We start from the raw sequence: 21,607 nt of genomic DNA on the forward strand, positions 1-21,607 counted from the left end.
CCCTCCCCTCCCCTCCCCTTCCCTTCCCTTCCCTTCCCTTCCCTTCCCTTCCCTTCTCGTTTCTTTCTTTTGAGATGGAGTTTTACTCTGATGCTCAGGCTGGAGTCCAGTGGCATGATCTCGACTCACTGCAACCTCTGCCTCCTGGGCTCAAGCCATTCTCCTGCCTCAGCATCTGAATAGCTGGGACTACAGGCGCTCGCACCGTGCCCAGCTAATTTTTTGTGTATTAATAGAGATGGGGTTTCACCATGTTGACCAGGCTGGCTATGTACTACGTTTTCTATTTCTAGTAGTATTTCTCTTATAACTTCCTTATGTTTATTGATTTTTGTCTTCCTCCACTCCCCACTAGAATGTAAGCTCTCTGAGGACAAGGATTTTAATTTTTTTGTTCATTGGAATCTTAAAATGGCTATATTTCCTAAATAGCCAGAATATAACTGCTTACAGAGTAGGCAGTTAATAAATATTTACTCAACTGATAGGTTTTTTAGAGAACAGCTTCAACATGAAGAATGAAGTCAACTAGGCCTCATCTGAGACCTCAGTAGCTAAATAATAGTAAGGACATTACAGCTCATATCTTTATGGACCTAGAAACTACAGAGTAAAAACTGAATCTTGGTTTTGAAGGATATTAGTTTTATTAATAAAGTAGAATTTGCCTACCATAGCAGTGGCTACAGAAGGAGCTCATTGACTTGAAAGATGACAGAAATCTAAAGCATGTCTGGAATTTACAAAGGTAGCCCATTGACTTGAGACTATTAGTATGTCGGTATATCAGGTTAGAGCTTGAAATTCCCTTATCTTCTTTTAAAGATGAATTGTGCACATCAATTGACTATGTATACACTAGACTGTAGTAGGAAGGATAATAGAAAGTCTGGGAAATTCTGGGGAAGTCTTGGTAGCTGCACATTGCTTTATCTATTTGAATGCCCATAGAATTTTTTCCTTACCTTTTTTGGAAGTTCAGTGACTTTACTAGGATAATGATCATTCAGAATCAGTATTGTTTGTGACACATTGTGCACTTTGTAGTTTAGGTGTTTATTTTAGACAAGATGTTTTTGATAAATATTTCTGTATACTGTTTCTTTTCTATTTGTTTTCTTCTTTAGGAACACTGATTATGTATATTTTGTATTGCTTTTTCCTGTTATTGATATCAGTATCCTTTTCTTATATTGTTTTATAATTTTCAAAATTGTTATTTTTGTATTTCGAGATTTTATCTACCACCTTCTTAATTTGAGTTATATTTTATTTGTTGAACTTCTAGCTATTTGGAGATTTATACATAATTTTATGGTATTAGTTTATAGTTTAAATCCATTGTGATCAGCATGTATACTGTATATGATTTCAGCCTTTTTCATTTTACTTAGACTTGCTTTTATGTTCTTATAGTATGTCTTGGTGAATGTGTATTCTGCTGTTGTTGGGTGGGGTGTCCTACAAATGTCAGTTAGGCCAAATTGATTCATAGTAGTGTTTTTGTTTTTAATTCTTTACTTACGTTCTATTTGTTTTATCAATTCCCCTGAGAGGAGTATTGAAATCTTCAGGTTTTCGATTTGTCTATTCCTGTTTTCAGTTATGTATTTTTTAAAATGTATGTATTTTGGACATCTGTAGTGCCTACAAACTTAATTAACCATGTTATCATTATGAAAAAGTCTCTCTATATCCATGGTTACAGTCTTTGTTCCAAAGTTTACTTTGTCTAATATTAATGCATGACTTTTTTAATTAGAATTGTGTGCTGTTTCTTTTGCTCATTCGTTTACTCCTTCATGCTCCTATCCCCTTTATTTTTAACCTATCTACTTTATATTTAAAGTGGATATATAGTTGGCCTTTTTTTTTTTCAATATAATCTGAGCATCTTTTCCTTGAATTGGTATGCTTAAGTGTTTGAGACTTAACATAATACTGTATTTTGGGGTTTAGTTCTAGTATCTTGCTGTTTGTTTTCTAGTTATCCCATCTATTGTTTGTTTTCTTTTTTTCTTTTCCCAACTTTATTTAGATTGATTCCATTTCATCCTCTCTATTTCATTCTTATTCCACTCTGTCTCCACTATTGCCTTTATTAGTTTTACTTTTTAGTTTTATGGCTTTAGTTGTCCTTGGTTTTATAGTTTACATCTTTTACTTATCACAGCTATCTTCAAATAATGTTATTCTGTGTCATACATTGTGTAAGAACCTCCATTTCCCTCTTCCTGTCCTTGGCTATTGGCATTATGCATTCTACTTTTACATATGTTATAAACTCTGAACTATGTTGTTATGATTTTTGCTTTAAACAGTTAATTCTTAATCTTGTTAGAAGATGAGAATGTTTCTTTCTTCGTCTTCTTCTTCTTTTTTTTTATAATTCACCCATATATTTACCATTCCCAGCACTCTTCACATTTCTTTGTGTAGAGCCACAAATATTTCCATCTGGTATCACATTCATTTAGCCTGAAGAATTTTCTTTAACATTTTTTATAGTACAGATATGCTGGTGAGGAATTCTTCCCAGTGTTTAGTCATAAAAAAGCTCTTTTGCTAACATTTTTAAAAGATTTTTTTTCTGAATTTTGGATTCTAGGCTGACTGTTTTTCTTTTTTCTTTCTGCATTTCAGTCATGTTACTCTGTTGTCTTCTGTTGTGCATGATTTCTGATGAGGAGTCTGCTTTCATTTTCTAGCTTTGTTTCTTTACATGTGATATGTTTTTCTCCTTAACACTAGTTTTCAGCAATTTGGTTATAATGTGCCTTGCTATGTTTTTAATTCTCTTCTGCTTGGGGTTTGTTGAACTTCTGGGATATTTGGGTTTATAGTTTTCTTCAAATTGCTTGATAGTGTCCCACATCCCACATCCCATTAAAGCTTTGTTCAGTTATTTTAGTCTCTCTCTCTCTCTCTCTTTTTTTTTTTTTTTTTGAGATGGAGTCTCTCTCTGTCGCCCAGGCTGGAATGCAGTGGCATGATCTCAATCTGGGCTTACTGCAGTCTCCGCCTCCTGAGTTCAAGCAATTCTCCTGCTTCAGGCTCCTGAGTAGCTGGGATTACAGGCATGCGCCACCACGCCCAGCTGATTTTTGTATTTTTAGTAGAGACGGGATTTCACCATGTTGGTCAGGCTGGTCTCAAGCTCCTGACCTTGTGATCCACCCGCCTTGCCTTGCCAAAGTGCTGGGATTACAGGCGTGAGCCCCCGCGCCGGGCCTGTTTTAGTGTTTTATCTTTCCTGGTCCTCAATTTCCTGGGAACTCCTCAGAGACTAATCAGCTAGTGGGAGAAGAGAGGGAGGCGTTTATTGCTACATTTTCGTCTTCTGCATGTATGATTGCAAAGTAGTTTGCTGGTGTCTCATGCTGTGCATGGTGGCTTTAGGCAATGCAAATGAAACTGTGCATTGAATTGGTCTCCATAGCAGTGGCCAGAATATGAGGTAGGGTGAGAAGCTTTTTAGGTGATATACAAGAGATGTTCTGTACTCTCTGTGTGTGGTTACAGTTGGGAAAATGACAAATGATGGAGGGTTTGTGAGGTTGAGGAAAGAGCAGGTTACAGTCTACTGTAGTAGCATCCTGATTTTTTTTGTATCTATCTTTTGTTTTATTGTTCTATTTTATCTTGCACGCTTAATTAACCTTCAGTATAAACTTGTTGCTCACAGACATTGAAATGTTTCCTTACTTTGAGGCTTTGTTATTTAGAAAATTTAATTACATAATTCACTTTATTCATAGACAAAACCAAATGAATAAGGGATCAACAAATTAGATATTCCAGGGCAGGAATTTTAAAAATGATTTTCCATGTTACTATCAAGTAGAGTCTGCATATAATGGAAATACTTCATAAATACTTCTGAGAGAAAGGATTAGGATAGAGGGCTGTGGATCAGGTTGCCTGGATTTAAATTCTAATTTTTCCTTTTCTTAGTAGTATGACATTTGATACCTTAATATATCTGTGTGTGTCTTGGTTTTCCCATTTGAAAAACTAGTATAATGATAGTACCTCCCTCATAGAGTTATTATGGCAGGATTCAACGTGTTAATAGATAAAAGAAATCTAGAACAATGCAGATTTGCTAGTAAATCCTTTCTAAGTGTTAGCAAGCACTATTTTTATTTTTACTTAGAATGATTGTCTTGATTATGTAGTAATTGCTTGAACAATATATGTGTAGGTGAATATGTGCGTATGGACATCATTCTAGTTTGTATTTTTATATTTTATTATTCAGAGTTCCTGAAATAGTGAAACTTAAAGTTAGCAGAATTGCATATCTGTTTTGTTTAATCAAATTTTAAAATACTTTGGATGTATACCCTTTCTTCCCTTGCAACCTAAGTCATTTAGTATTTTGTTGTCTGTAAATGCTCTTTACTCTATTGTGATTCTTTCTGTTTTCTTGTGCAGGACCAAAAGATCTCAGATTGCTATAACTGAAGGTATATTTGAACTTCCAAATCTCACAATTCAAGCTACAAGAGCACAGACACTTCTCTTGCAAGCAATATATCAAAGTTGGTCTCATCTTGGAAATGTCAGCTCTTCCGCAGTGAATGAAGCTTTGATAAATGAAGTCTTCCTAAGTATAGGTAAGAGCACAATCTTTTTGATAAGTATATGGAAAATTTGTGTTAGAGGCAACTAATATTTTATTATGAAAATCATATGTCTAGTAAGGTCAACTTAAATTGTAATATGTTTCTGTGAATGTAGATATTTATAGTTTATGCTTAAAATCCAGATTATGAGTTAAGCCATCCAGTTTTATTTCCTCGTACCTATTTCTGCATGTGTTTCATAATTGCAAAAGATTATTTTTCACCAGCTTCTTGTATAATTTACACTTTGGATAACTTTTGAGGGTATCAATGTATGTGTTTGAAATGATAACCCAATTATAAGTACAGTAGTTTTTATTATACTGGTAAAATGAAATAAATTCTTACTTGTAATACTTGGTTAGTTTGGTAAACAGATTTTTTTTGTGTGTGTGTTTGAAAAGTATTAATCTGACACCCTTAATGAGTTAATTAACTACTAAAAATACAAATTTCTGCTTTGATGTCACTATAAGAGATATCTTCTTCTTATCACTCAGTTTGCATGTAAATAAAAAATTATAGAAGCTTTTAAAAGTTGGTTCAGTTCAAAATAATAATGTTATGTTTGTCAGTAACATGAAAGTAGTTTTAAAGGTTATAATTTAAGTGTAATTATGCTTAAAGTAACATTATTTTATTTTAATTTATCTGTTAAAATAAAGCGACTTTTGTTCTTATATGATGCTTTTGAAGGTTTTAATTTCAGACCTGACATACAAATTAGAGTTTTCTTTTTTGGCCTACCCATTAACTAATGTAAAATACAGGTTGATTATCCCTTATCCAAAGTGCTTGGTACCAGAGTGATTCAAATTTCAGATTTTTTTCAGATTTGGAATATTTGCCCTTACATAATGAGATATACTGGAGATGTAACTCAAGTCTAAATATGAAATTCATTTGCATTTCATTTACATCTTATACACATCATCTGAAGGCGATTTTATACAATATTTTTAATAATTTGTGTGACTTAATCACATGAGGTCAGGTGTGGAATTTTCTACTTGGGTCATGTCAGTGCCTAAAGAGTTCTGAATTTTGGAGCATTTCAGATTTGGGGTTTTCAAATTAGGGATGCTCAAGTTGTAGTAGTTCTGGTACTGGCTTTTAGCATTATATAAAGAATAACAAGATAAATGATGCAGTAGGCTAAAGGTTCTTCACTTGGAGCTTATGAAAGGACTTAGAGTTTTCTGAATCCTTGGAAGTGGTATGCAAATTTTATTGTGTGTATAAACACACACACAGACATACATATTTGTATCCTCTATTTGAATTGAACTTACTGCTCCTAACTGAAACTTTGTACCCTTTGAACAGCATCTTCTTATTACATACCAACCCCCACTCCATTCTGCCTACGTTTGGTAACCACCATTCTACTCTAACCACCATTCTACTCTCTACTTCTGTGACTTTGACTTTTTTAGATACCACATTTAAGTGAGATTCTGCAGTACCTGGCTTATTTCACTTAGTATAATGTCCCCCAGGTTCAACTGTGTTGTCTTAAACGACAGACTTTCCTTCTTTTTTTAAGGCAGAATAGTAATCTATTGTGGATATATGCCATATTTTCTTTATCCACTCATCCCTTGATGGATGCTTATACTGATTCCATATCTTGGCTATTGCACAGTGAACATGGGTGTGCAGATATCTCTCTAATATGATTTCATTTTCTTTGGACATATACCCAGAAGTGGGATTGCTGGATCATATGCTAGTTATACTTTTAGATTTTTGAGGAACTTCTATACCGTTTTCCATAATGGTTGTACTAATTTTCTTTTTTCTTTTCTTTTCTTTTTGTTTTTTTGAGATGGAGTCTTGCTCTGTTGCCAGGCTGGAGTGCAGTGACACGATCTCGGCTCACTGCAACATCTGCCTCCCAGGTACAAGTGATTCTCCTGCCTCAGCCTCCTGAGTAGCTGGGACTACGGGTGTGCGCCAACACGCCCAGCTAATTTTTTGTGTTTTTAGTAGAGATGGGGTTTCACCATGTTGGCCAGGATGGTCTCTATCTCTTGACCTCATGATCCGCCTGCCTCAACCTCCCAAAGTGCTGGGATTACAGGCGTGAAGGTTGTACTAATTTTCATTCCCACCGATGGTATTCTCTTTTTCTCCACATTCTTGCTAACACTTATCTTTCATCATTTTGAAAATGGCCATTCTAACAGGTATGTAGTTATATCTCATTGTGAATTTAATTTACATTTCTCTAGTAATCAATGATGTTGAGTATGTTTTCATAAAGTTGTTGGTCATTTGTATGAACCATTTAGATGTTGGCCATTTGCATTGTTCGTTTGTCACCATTTGTCATCTGTCGGCCATTTGTCACCTTTTGAGAAATGTCTGTTCAGGTCCTGTGCCCATTTTAAAATTGCTTATTGTTTTCTTATTATTGAGTTGAGTTCCTTAGATATTTTGGATAACAACTCTTTATCAGAGGGATGGTTTGCAAATTTTTCTCGCAGTTTCTGTGTTCTTCCTTCATTCTATTGTTTCTTTTGCTGTGCAGAACTTTTTGTTTAATGCAGTTCCATTTTTCTGTTATTGCTTTCATTTCCTGTGCTTTCAGGGTTATAGTCAATGCCCAGACCAATGAAGCTTTGTCCGTAAGTTTCTTCTAGTAGATTTACAGCTTCAGGTCTTATATTTAAGTCTTTAATCCCTTCTGAATTGGTTTTTCCTCATGGTGTTAGATAAGGATTCAATCTCATTGTTCTGCATGTAGATATCCAGTTTTCCCAGCAGCATCTATTGAAGAATCTGTTCTTTCCCCATTGTATATTCTTGGCATCTTCATCAAAAATCAATTGTCCATAAATGTGTGAGTTTCTTTTGGATTCTGTCTTGTTTTGTAGGTTGATGTGTCTGTCTTCATGCCAGAACCATGCTGTTTTGATTGCTATAGCTTTTTAGTATAAAGTCAGATAGTGTGATTTTTTCAGCTTTATTCTTTTTTGTTTAAGATTGCTTTGGTTCTTTGAGGTATTTTATTCCATATGAATTTATGGTTTTTTTTTATTATTTCTGTGAAAAATGACATTGGAATTTTGGTAGGGGTTGCATTGAATCTGTAGATTGCTTTGGGTAACGGACATTTTGACATTAATTCTCTCAGTTCAGTAGAACAGGACACCTTTCCATTTATTTTTTATTTTTTTATTTTTTTTAGGTTTTTTTTTTTTATCAGTGTGTTATACTTTTCAGTATATAGATCTTTCATATCGTGGTTACATTTATATCTATGTATTTTGTTTTGCTATTATAAATGGGATTGTTTTCCCAACTTCTTTTATGGATAGTTTTAGTTTTGGACATGTTAATGCATAAAATGGTACTGATTTTTACATGTTGATTTTGTAATCGACATCTTTACTGAATTCACTTATCAGTTCTAAAAGTTTTTGGATGGAGTCTTTAGGGATTTGTTTTTTTGTTTTTTTTTTTTTGAGTTGGAGTCTCCCTCTGTCACCCAGGCTGGAGTGCAGTGGTGTGATCTTGGCTCACTGCAACCTCCATCTCCTGGGTTTGTAACTGGGATTACAGGCACGTCACCACACCCGGGTAAGTTTTTTGTATTTTTAGTAGAGATGGGGTTTCACCATATTGGTCAGGGTGGTCTTGAACTCCTTACCTCAAGTAATTCACCCACCTTGTCCTCCTACAATACTGGGGTTACAGGTGTGAGCCACCATGCCTGGCCGGGATTTTTACATATAAGATCATATTGTCAACAAGTAGAGACAATTTAACTTCTTTCTTTTCTATTACAATACCTTTTACTTCTTCCTCTTGGTTAGTTTTTCTGAATAAGACTTCCAGTACGGTGTGGAAAAGAAGTAGTGAGAGTGAGCATTCTTGTCAGGTCACTGTTCTTTAAAGATTTCAACATTTCACTCTTCCATATGATGTTAGCCATGGGCTTGTTCTATATGTCCTTTATTGTGTTTAGGTACATTCCTTCTATACCTAATCTGTTAGTAGTTTTGATCATGAAAGGCTGTTGAATTTTGTCAGATGCTTTTTCTGCATCTATTGGGATGATGATATGACTTTTGTCCTTTATTTTGTTAATGTGGTGTGTCATATTTATTGAGTTATATTTGTCAAACCATCCTTGCATCCCATGGATAAATACCACTGTATCATGGCAAAAGATTATTTTAATGTGTTGTTGAATTTCATTTAATATTTTGTTAAGAATTTTTACATCTATGTTCACCAGAGATATTGGTCTGTAAGTTTGTTTTCTTGCAGTGCCCTTTTCTGGCTTTGGTATGAAGGTAATGCTAGCCTTCTAAAATGAGTTTGAAATTGTTCTCTCTTCAGATTTTTGGAAGAGTTTGAGAAGTGATCAATGTTAGTGGTTCTTTAAATGTCTAGTAGAATTCATCCAGTCCAGAACTTTTCTTTGATGGGGACTTGTTGTTACTGATTCACTCTTCTTACTCATTATTGGTCTACTTGTATTTTCCATTCTTTCGTGATTGAGTCTTGATAGGTTAAAATGTGTCTAGGAATTTATTAATTTCTTTTAGCTTATCCAATCCATTGGTGTAGCGTTGTTCATAGTAGCCGCTTATGATGAGTCTACATATTTCCATTGTTTCTATCAGCTGTAATCTCTCCGCTTTTATTTTTAATTTTATTTATTTGAGCATGCTCCTTTTTCTTCATCTATTGAAGGGTTTATCTTGTCAAAATCCAACTCTTATTTTATTTTGAAAATTGTTTTCCCAGTCTCTGTGTATTTCTGTTTTGATATTTGTTATTTTCTTTCTCCTGCTGACTTTAGACCTTTTTCTAGTTCCTTGAAGTATAATGTTTGATTATTTATTTGAAATACTTGTTTTTTTATTTAGGCATGTATTGCTGTAATCTTCTTTCTTAGAACTACTTCAGCTGCATTTCATAGGTTGTGTATTTTGTGTTTCCATTTTCATTTGTCTCAAAATACTTTATGATTTCATCTTTACCTGTTGGTAATTTAGGAACATGTTGTTTGATTTTCACATATTTGTGATTTTCCCCAAGATTAATTTTTGGGGTGGTGAAAATATTCTGTAATTATATAGTTGTGATGGGATTCATAACCTTGCATTAGGTTGATACAAAAGTAATCACCATTAATTTGAATGGCAAAAAACACGATTACATTTGCACCTACCTAATATATATGGTAAAATCCACTTAATTACACATTTTGAAAAAATGAGGGTTATGTTATATGAATTTCGTCTTCAAAAAATGTTTTAATTTGATGATTATTTAAGTAGACTATGTTATTGCCAATCTTGTGGCCATTATTTTATATGGATTTACTATTCAAAATCTTACCTTTTGGTGCTAGTCCATCTATAAGTTAACTCTACAGTAACATCTTCCTTGGCATTAGCACTTATCACTGTCTGAAACTGTCTAATTCATTTATTTGTTTATTTGCTAAATTTCTATTTCCTGTGATGTTTTCTTCAGAGTATTTTTTGATTTATTGTCTCACAATATTAATGTATTTTAAAATTTAAAATTTTATTTTGTTAATTGGCTTAGATAGCCTGAACATTCATATTAGTAAGCTCATGAAATTATTTGCTTTTATAATTTTTTTTCCTAGCCAAACCTATTCCATTTTTACTTTTCTGAATTTATAAAATGGACTGTGCTATGAAAAAGCGTTTTATTTGAAATTTCCTTTTCTACAAATATTCTGTGTTTAAAAGAATGCTGGCATATGTATTGAAAAATTCGTCAGGCAAGTGACAANTTTACTTTTCTGAATTTATAAAATGGACTGTGCTATGAAAAGCGTTTTATTTGAAATTTCCTTTTCTACAAATATTCTGTGTTTAAAAGAATGCTGGCATATGTATTGAAAAATTCGTCAGGCAAGTGACAACAGATTGTTATTTGTAACCTGATGTTCTGTCATTTAGAAACCTAAAATTAGTGGAACTAATTTTTGCATAGTGAGGAGTTGAAGAAATTAGAATGATGTTAAGACGTTTCTTTGCCAAATAATTTTATTTTTATCAAATGAAATACCTACAAAATTTATAACAGATTAAAGAGAAACCATCAGCTAAGACAGTTTTAAAAGCCAGATTTCCAGGTGGCCAGTTTTCTTGTCTTCGCCCTCACGCCCCCCCACAAAAGAAAACCTCTTTCTGTGCTTTGTATTCTTACTGAGTGCTTAAAGGATTGTGCCTTCAAATAGTTCTATCTAAAGATCCAGGAAATGTATATGTCTATAGGGTGTAAAGTTTTAGCATTTTATTGTTTTGCATCTGAGGACTCTCATTACACAGTACTTAGCACTGTTAAGCTTTGTTTAATATGTTTTGTGTAAGTATGTGATCCTTTGCTTTACAACTAGTTTCCATTTCCCGCATTAATAAAGAGATTATACAAGTTGTGTACATTTTTGGATCTCTCAGACTTAGGTTCTGATAATGTGTGAAAGAAGAACTATTATCATTATTATTATTATTATTATATTTTTTGAGATGGAATCTCGCTCTGTCACCCAGGCTGGAGTGCAGTGGCGCGAACTTGGCTCACTGCAGGCTCCATCTCCTGGGTTCATGCCATTTTCCTCCCGAGTAGCTGGGACTACAGGTGCCCGCCACCATGCCCAGCTAAGTTTTTGTATTTTTAGTAGAGATGGAGTTTCATCATGTTAGTCAGGATGCTCTCGATCTCCTGACCTTGTGATCCGCCCACCTCGGCCTCTCAAAGTGCTGGGATTACAGGCATGAGCCACCGCACCCAGCCCAGAACCATTATTTTTAAAGTCTACGTTTGACTGTACACCACCTTTCATCATAATCTCATGCCTCTAGCCTACCCTCCTACTTGCTGTCTTAATTCATATTATTGATAGTTACCTACCAGCAATATCCAGTTTTTTCCTGTGTATGGCTTTTTCTTCTATCTGGAACCCAATTCTGTTTGATTACATTCTCCTACATTTTCCTCTCTTTGAGTACTAGTTTTATTTTGACATTAGTCTTTTTCCTTGAATTTAACACTATGCTAATTACAGTCTACTTGTACTTCAGAAAAATTACATTCTCTTCCACATTCCTACCATTTTTTCAGGTATTCTCCCCTCCTCCATGTCAGAAATATTTTATTCTTTCTTTTCCTTTCCCTTCCTTCTGTTAAGTTTTTAAAAACAGTTTTATTTAGATAAAATTTTTGTACCACACTATTTATTCCTTTTCAGGTATGTAGTTTAGTGGCTTTTAATATATTCACAGAGTTGTGTATCCATTACCATAATCAATTTTAGAACATTTCCAGCATCCCTGAATGAAGCCTTGCATTCCTTAGCTATCACTCCTGGAGCTTCCCATTTTCCCAGCAATAGGCAAATACTAATCTACTTTTTGTCTGTATGCATGTGCCTATTGTGGACACTTCATATAAATGAATTACATAAAATGCAGTTCTTTGTGACTGCATATTAGTGCATTTTTCCACTTAGCATACTATTTCAAAGTTTGCTCATATTATAGCATATGTCAGTGCTCATTCCTTTTTAATTGCCAAATAGTATTCCATTTTATCCATGTACCATATTTTGTTAATTCATTAATCAGTTGATGGACCTTTGCATTATTTCTACCTCTGACTATTGTGAATAATGTTGCTTTGAACTTTCAAGTACAGGTCTTTTTGTGTGTGTGTGTGTGTGTGTGTATATGTATGCTTTTATTTCTTTTGTGTATATATACCTATGCATATAATTGCTGGGTCATATGGTAATTTTATTTGTAACCTTTTGAGGAGCTGCCAGACTGTTTTCCAAAACAGCTGTGTCATTGTACTTTCCATTGGCAATGTGTGATGGTTCTAATCTCTCCACATCCTTATCATATTGTTATCTGTCTTTTGTGTTCCAGCCATCATTGTAGGTGTGAAGTGGCATCATTATGGCTTTCCTTTTCGTTTCCCTCATGGCTAATGATGTCGAGTATCTTTTCATGTATTTATTAGCTATTTATATCTCTTCTATGGAGAAATTTTTCAAATCCTTTGCTTATTTTAAGATCTGCCTCTTTTATCTTTTACTTTTAAATCGTGAGAATTCTTTATATATTTTAGATAAAAGTTTCCTATCAGATATGGTTTGCAAATGTTTCCTGTAATTTTGTGGGTTATCTTTTTACTTTTTTGATGGTGACTTTAGTCTGAGTTTTCTCATTACCCTCAAGTACATCTTCTTTACATTGGACCTTGTTATCATTTAGAAATGGTTTATCCCTTTGATACTGATATAGATTCTTTGTCATCATCATTACTTTTAGTCCTTTTATTTTTTTCATTTTATTAATATCACAGAATCCTTTTTGGTCTTACTCTTTAGCTTCATTCCCATTGGCCAACATTATCTATGATGCTATAATTTTAGAGTATTTTTTTCCTTTCTCTGTTTATCTTTGTTTTCTCCATGCCTATTCTGTCATTTCTGTTTGCAAATAAGAAATGTGTATATGTTTCACTTTTACTACCACCAAAATAACAGTATCTGACCTGAATTAAACTGTTACTGATGTTTGATAATTCTTATAAAATGCATGTATATAATTGAGTTCCTATTTTTACCATTTCTTTCATTATAAATTATGGTTTATTACCGAGTTTTGAAATCAACTTCCTTGATTACTACTAAGAATTTGAAAAGACTAGAATAGAAACTTTGTGCCTCAGTCTTCTCATTCTAAATGTTGGACTAATGTGCCACAAAAGCAGTAACAAATTTAACTTCAAGCATCAAAACTGCAAAGTGCTTTTAGTGAGAAAAGTTTTTCTTTGATAAGTGCTATATCACAAAAGTGTTGAATCAGTCACTAATTTCTATTTTGTGAATGAGTTTAAGAGGCTTTAGGAGAATATCTGTGAATGTTGAATTATGTTTTATAATGCTGCAATGATGAATCCTTCTTCCTCAGCTCTTGCAAAAATCAAATTAAAAGTATATTAAAATAAAAAAATGTTATATGCTAGTGCTTGCTAGGGATTTGATTTTGTGCATTGAATTTTATTAATCTTTATGTTACATATAAATACTGGTTTAGTGTCTTACTATCTCTGTTGCATATTATTTTTACTTTTCAACTATTGACACTTAGGAAAGATCACTGAATTGGAGTGTGAAGACTTTCTCAATAACTATATGTATGACTAAATAAAGGTCAGTTTGTTTCATTAAGTTTTAGTTAATTTTCTCATCTATAAAATGATGAAAATATGTTTATAGCTGGTCATAGAGTTCTTGCGAATGCCAAATATATTATTGTCTGGGGGCTTAATCTGTTGTTCTTGTCCTAGACATAGAACTTGCTGGAATCCTCCATCTGAAGATATTACCTATGAAAGTTGTTCTAGGATATAAAGTTCTTGGAGACTGAGATAACACCAGTCAGAATTGGAGTCTAGGTGATCCGTTGTTTTAGTTACAAGGATGATAGAGTGAAGGTAAATTCAAAGAGTAAACCAAGAAAGAAAATAGGATAATGAATAGATATTGATGAGAGAAGAATAAAATTCAAGACATTGGTTAGGTCTAGCTGTTTGAACTTAGTGAAGAAAGTATACATTTGTGCCCCATTAATGTAGCTATTTACAAGAGGCCTCACTAGGCTCACAGAAACGTATGAAGAACTAAATATTTTCAGTTCTACAGATTCCCAAGGGGAGGGAGTCAATAAACCTGTGAATGGATGTGACAATGCAATGGGATATCTAGAAGAAATGGATAAATTCCTGGACACATACACCCTCCAAAAACTAAGCCAGAAAGAAGTCAAATCCCTGAATAGACCAATAACAATTTCTGAAATTAAGGCAGTAATTAACAGCCTACCAATCAAAAAAAGCCCAGGACCAGATGGATTCACAGTTGAATTCTACCAAAGGTACGAAGAAGAGCTGGTACCATTCCTTCTGAAACTATGCTAAATAACAGAAAAATAGGGACTCCTCCCTAACTCATTTTATGAGGCCAGCGTCATCCTGATACCAAAACCTGGCAGAGACACGACAAAAAAAATTGGTCGCAGTGGCTCACGCCTGTAATCCCAGCACTTTGGGAGGCTGAGGCGGGCAGATCATGAGGTCAGGAGATTGAGACCATCTTGGCTAATACGGTGAAACCCTGTCTCTACTAAAAAAAATACAAAAAATTAACCGGGCATGGTGGCAGGCACCTATAGTCCCAGCTACTCTGGAGGCTGAGGCAGGAGAATAGCGCGAACCCAGCAGGTGGAGCTTGCAGTGATCAGAGATCGCGCCATTACACTCCAGTCTGGGTAACGGAGCGAGACTCTGTCTCCAAAAAAAAAAAAAAAAAAAAAAAAAAAAAAAAATTTCAGGCCAATATTCCTGATGAACTTCCATGTGAAAATCCTCAATAAAATACTGGCAAACCAAATCCAGCAGCACATCAAAAAGCTTATCCACCATGATCAAGTTGGCTTCATCCCTGGGATGCAAGGCTGGTTCAATGTAATGCAAGTCAATAAACGTAATCCATCACATGAAGAGAACCATTGACAAAAACCACAAGATTATCTCAATAGATGCAGAAAAGGCCTTCAATGAAATTCAACACCCTTTAATCTAAAAACTCTCGATAAACTAGGTATTGATGGAACGTATCTCAAAATAATAAGAGCTACTTACGACAAACTCACAACCAGTATCATACTGAATGGGCAAAAGCTGGAAGCATTTCCTTTGAAAACTGGCACAAGAAAAGTATGCCCTCTCTCAGCACTCCTATTCAACACAGTATTGGAAGTTCTGGCCAGGGCAATCAGGCAAGAGAAAGAAATAAAGGTATTCAGATGGGAAGAGAGGAAGTCAAATTGTCTCTTTTTGCAGATGACATGACTGTATATTTAGAAAACCCCATCGTCTCAGCCCAAAATGTCCTTAAGCTGATAAACAACTTCAGCAAAGTCTCAGGATACAAAATCGATGTGCAGAAATCACAAGCATTCCTATACACCAATAATAGACAAACAGCCAAATCATGAGCAAACTCCTATTCACAATTGCTACAAAGAGAATAAAATACCTAGGGATACAACTTACAAGGGATGTGAAGGACCTCTTCAAGGAGAGCTACGAACCATTGCGCAAGGAAATAAGAGAGGACACATACAAATGGAAAATCATTCCATGTTCATGGATAGGAAGAATCAATATCATGAAAATGGCCATACTGCCCACAGTAATTTATAGATTCAATATATCCCCATCAAGCTACCACTGACATTCTCCACAGAATTGGCAAAAACTACTTTAAATTTCGTATGGAACCGAAAAAGAGCCTGTATAGCCAAGACAGTCCTAAACAAAAAGATCAAAGCTGGAGGCATCACAGTACCTGACTTTAAAATATACTAAAAGGCTACAGTAACCAAAACAACATGGTACTGGTACCAAAACAGATATATCGAACAATGGAACAGAACAGAGGCCTCAGAAATAACACCACACATCTACAACCATCTGATCTTTGACAGACCTAACAAAAACTAGCAATGGGGAAAGGATTCTCTGCTTAATAAATGGTTTTGGGAAAACTGACTAGCCATATGAAGAAAACTGAAACTGGATCCCTTCCTTACATCTTATACAAAAATTAACTCAAGATGGATTAAAGACTTAAATGTAAGGCCTAAACCCACAAAAACCCTAGAAGAAAACCTAGGCAATACCATTCAGGGCATAGTCACAGGCAAAGACTTCGTGACTAAAACACCAAAAGGAATGGCAACAAAAGCCAAAATTGACAAATGGAATCTAATCAAACTAAAGAGCTTCTCTGCACAGCAAAAGAAACTATCATCAGTGTGAACAGGCAGCCCACAGAATGGGAGAAAATTTTTGTAATCTGTCCACCTGACAAAGGTCTAATATTCAGAATCTACAAGGAACTTAAACACATTTACAAGAAAAAAAAAATACCATGAAAAAGTGTGCGAAAGATATGAACAAACACTTCTCAAAAGAAGACATTTGTGTGGCCAAGAAACAGAAAAAAAGCTCATCATCACTAGTCATTAGAGAAATGCAAATAAAAACCACAGTGAGATACCATCTCATGTAAGTTAGAATGGCGATCATTAAAAAGTCAGGAAACGAGATGCTGGAGAGGATGTGGAGAAATAGAAATGCTTTTACACTGTTGGTGGGAGTGTAAATTTGTTTAACCATTGTGGAAGATAGTGTGGCAATTCCTCAAGGATCTAGAACCAGAAATACCATTTGACCCAGCAATCCCATTACTGGGTATATACCCAAAGGATTATAAACCATTCTACATAAAGACACATGCATTTGTATGTTTATTGCAGCACTATTCACAATAGCAAAGACTTGGAACCAACCCAAATGTCCATCAATGATAGACTGGATAAAGAAAATGTGGCACATATACACCATGGAATACTATGCAGCCATAAAAATGGATGAGTTCATGGTTTTTGCAGGGAGATGGATGGAGCTAGAAACCATCATTCTCAGCAAATTAGCACAGGAACAGAAAACCAAACACCACATGTTCTCACTCATAAGTAGGAGCTGAACAGTGGGAACACATGGACACAGGGAGGGGAACATCACACACTGGGGTCTGTCGGGGGTTGGGGGGCTAGGGGAGGGATAGCATTAGGAGAAATGCCTAATGTAGATGATGGGTTGATGGGTGCCGTAAACACCATGGCATGTGTATACCTTTGTAACAAAACTGTATGTTATGCACATGTATTCCAGAACTTAAAGTAGAATAATAATAATAAAAAAATGAAACTTTATACTTTCATTTAGTTTTCACATACTTTACAGCTGTCTGCTTAGCGTTTTTCATCTAGTGAGCTGTATAATGTAAGGACTGGATAACATTAAATTTACTTGGATAGACTGAGTTGGCTCACCTATTTTAGATTGATATTTCTCATTTATTAATTTCATTGGCTTCTTACCAGGAATATTGTTGTTGGCAGGTTATATATCCTTTTATACAGATGGGAACATTTATGCTTAGAACAATTTAGTGTTTTTCTTAAATATCATCCCACAGCTATTCACTGACTAAGTCATTTTTTGAAGCCAGGCCTTGGAATTTTCTGTTACTATTACGTCTGCAATACCAAACTACCTCTGGTAAATGAGATCAGATAAAGTGTGTTACTTCATTAGAAAATACTAATGAAATTATAGCAAATATTGGAAATGTAATTAAAATAATATAAAGGATAAAGTAGAGATTAAACTTTGAGCTAATACGTATTATTAATCAGGTTATTGAATTATATATTTTTGTTATTCGTGTTTCTGATGGCTCTTAAATCATAGAAATTCTAACCCTGTCTTTTTGCGAGAGGCTTAAATATAAAGTCACACATGGCTTTGGTTTTGCTCTGGAAAACAAGGACTTGCTACCACTTTTCCTTGTTCAGAAGCTCATTATTTTGTTGACAGTGTAGTTCCATTAATCTGGTATTTGCAGGGAAATAACTTACAGACTTTAAAATCTGTGCTAAAGGTGATCAAATGGACATTCGAATCCCTCATTTAAGTTATGTCTTAATGTTAAAATAAAAATCTACTTTCCAGAAAGTAACTGCTAAAGTATTTTATGCAAGATTTCATGTGGGATACCTTAATGGTTGAATAATAAATTTTACCTCATAAAAATGAAATTCAATAATACAGTAGCTTTCTCAGCTCAGTAGCATCTGGTCTATTCTCATGAGAGCCAATATTTTCCAACTCATTAGGATCATGTCGTTCTGTATGTCGTCAACATTGACTTAGCCAAGCTACCTTTACTTACATAACTGCCAAACTATTAAATAGGTCTCTTGTGGAGTGAAGTCAAATATTCCTCTTACTTTACTTCTGCCTTAGAAGAGGGGAAGAAAATGTACATACTGTAACATTTAAACATCTGGTCTAAAACCACATCACTGTAACTCTGAATAAAGTTACGGAGGAATTCTTCCCAGGTGTGCATATAAAAAGGATTTTGGAGTTGTTGAATAGTTCTTTAATCACTTAGGAAAAAGATTGAGGTAAATTGGTATGCTTTTCTATTCCTCTGTTTTCAGACTACTTCCCCCAATCCCACCATGTCTGCTAAATATTTCTAATGTGTTCTAAGATATATATTTTTGAGATGTTATAAAATTTTCTTGCCAGATACAGGTATTGGCTATACATTTATTCTTGCCTTAAAAAAAATGAATTGAGTTAGATTCATATTGAGAACTACCAATAAGACCTCTTGATATTTAAATTGGAGTAAAAGACATTAATTTTGTGATTCTTGTGAGTTTTAAGGTGTCCCCATATGCACTTTGAATAATATGAATATTTATTGAATTTAAAGTTTCCATTTTACTACAGCTCATGTCCAGGTATTGACAGCTCATTTATAGAATATGTGGTCCTTATTAAGAAGTGAGTAATTAATATAGCGTTTAACCCATTTATGCTGGAGGTTGCAATTTTGTGTGTGTGTGTGTGTGTGTGTGAAAAATCAGATCTTGGCAATGACCTTGCACAGTAGGATATAAATAACTCCCACAAGCTTAGCATTCTGATAATGGAACACTAGGCATAAATGGGTTAAAGACACACTTAGAATGTTAAGTTATACCTGACTTGATTTTGTTCCTCTATTCTGTCTCAGACATTTTGATAATGTTTGTAAATGTTTTCCTGATGATATTTCATGGCACAGAAATGGGAATTTTAGGTGTTATTTAGTAAAAAAAAAATATATAAAATGTAAGCATACAGAGTAGATTTGAGAAAAATACAATTCTTTAAATTACGATTTAAGTATATTTTATTGGATATTTGAAAAGTAGGCAGTATGAGTTTAGTGTGATTTTTTTAGTCTTACAGAAAGTCTTTTATGAACATCATAAAATGTTTTAATAAATTACTGTTGAAAATAATATATTAGATAAATGAGTTAGATTTCTGCAGAAAATGTACGTTTTTGGCTTATGTATTTTTTGTTGTTTATTTGCCTATGTATTCTTTGCTCATTTTTATGTCTTCTATTTGTTCACAATCTAAAATATATTTCTTCTGGTTGTATTCACTTATCAAACATTTTGAAAATATGTAGTTTGCAGTCTGTTCAGTTCTGGGAGCAGATAGCTAAAAAGAAATAGACATGATTATAGTAATGAATGTAGAATCTTCTGTGTCACCTATTACAAGATCAAGTATGGCTTTAAAAATGGACAAGAGTTAATTACATACGGTGGAGAAAGGGACTCTTATTTGTGAGGGCTGTTTACAAAGTACCACAAACTAGGTGGCTTAAAACAACAAATTTATTTATTGAAGACTTGGGCTGCTTACAATCATGTTGGAAGGCAAAGCAGTAGTTGGTGTGTCACATCGCCAGAGCTGGAGCAAAAGAGAGAGTTGGGAGGATGTGTCACGCACTTTAAAACAACCATATCTCGGCCTCCCAAAGTGCTGGGATTACAGGCTTGAGCCACCGAGACGGGCGGATCACGAGGTCAGAAGATCGAGACCATCCTGGCTAACACGGTGAAACCCCGTCTCTACTAAAAAATACAAAAAACTAGCCGGGCGCAGTGGCGGGCGCCTGTAGTCCCAGCTACTTGGGAGGCTGAGTCAGGAGAATGGCGTGAACCTGGGAGGCGGAGCTTGCAGTGAGCTGAGATCCGGCCACTGCACTCCAGCCTGGGCGACAGAGCAAGACTCCGTCTCAAAAAAAAAAAAAAAAAAAACCATATTTTTTGGGAAGTCACTTTCTCCAGGTCCAAGCCATGAGGGATCCATCCTCATGCTCATGACCCAAACACCTCCCACCAGGCCCTGTCTCCATCATTGGGGATTACATTTCAGCATGTGATTTGAGTAGACAACAAATATTCAAACCATATCACATATCATTAAGACTTCATTTCTTTCTTTTTATTTCCTTTTTTTTTAAAAAATTGATTCTACTTGGAGGAAAATTATAATATTTCATAATTTAAAATGAAAGTTTGGTTGCAAAATTCCATTAATCCCATGTTTCCTGATTCTATCTTTTTATAGTCACCTTTTTAAATAAAGTATATATCTCATATGATAAACATCTTCATATTATATGTAAGATTAAATACCGTGTTGATTTTACTCGATTTTTGTTTGCCCTTTACAACAGAGAGATTTATTTGAAATATAAATATTTTGCATAAAGTGAATACTCAATGATTCATGGAACATATAGGTCAAATCATTGCAACAAATGAAATCATGATAAAAGTCTTACTATCATAGATTTACCTCTAATTCTTAATTTTAAAACAGTCCTTTACTTTCACAGGAAATCCAAATGACAATAGTGAAATAATTTTATAAGTTCTTTGTAGTCTATATTTTCATTAATCTCATACATTTTTTGAAGTAGAAAATCTGAACAATATTTTATAGGTTTAAAAGCTGTCGAAGATATTTTTACACAGCTACTGAGTAGTAAAAAATAACAGAATGAAAAGTTTGGTTCTAGTTTTCAGAGAACTACTTGTGTTTATTTTTTAAGAAATAATGCGGTTGGGCACAGTGGCTCACACCTGTAATCCCAGCACTTTGGGAGGCGGAGGCAGGTGGATTACAAGGTTAAGAGATCGAGACCATCCTGGCCAACATGCTGAAACCTCATCTCTACTTAAAATACAAAAATTAGCTGACTGTGGAGATGTGTGTCTGTAGTCCCAGCTACTTGGGAGGCTGACACAGGAGAACCGCTTTAAGCTGGGAGGCGGAGGTTGCAGTGAGTCAAGATAGCGCCAATGCACTCCAGCCTGGTGACAGAGTGAGACTTCGTCTCAAAAAAAAAAAAGAAGAAATAATGCTGTAATATGCTATACAATTCAAAATTTTTACTCATGGCAAATAGAATGTTAGAG

The 21,607-nt window shown here is 34.5% G+C and overlaps 1 protein-coding gene across 1 annotated transcript in view; it reads left to right on the forward strand.

The window, feature by feature from the left end:
- Window positions 1–21,607, forward strand: part of LOC108542214 (vacuolar protein sorting-associated protein 13B-like) — a 441,791-nt gene that overhangs the window by 187,503 nt on the left and 232,681 nt on the right. Inside the window, exon 17 of the mRNA XM_017892173.1 lies at window positions 4,438–4,619. Within this exon, the coding sequence (XP_017747662.1) occupies window positions 4,438–4,619 (182 nt within the window). The remainder of the gene's footprint in view (window positions 1–4,437; window positions 4,620–21,607) is intronic.

This window comes from Rhinopithecus bieti, unplaced genomic scaffold (assembly GCF_001698545.2).
Source record: "Rhinopithecus bieti isolate Rb0 unplaced genomic scaffold, ASM169854v2 scaffold_73, whole genome shotgun sequence".
Classification (NCBI taxonomy): domain Eukaryota; kingdom Metazoa; phylum Chordata; class Mammalia; order Primates; family Cercopithecidae; genus Rhinopithecus; species Rhinopithecus bieti.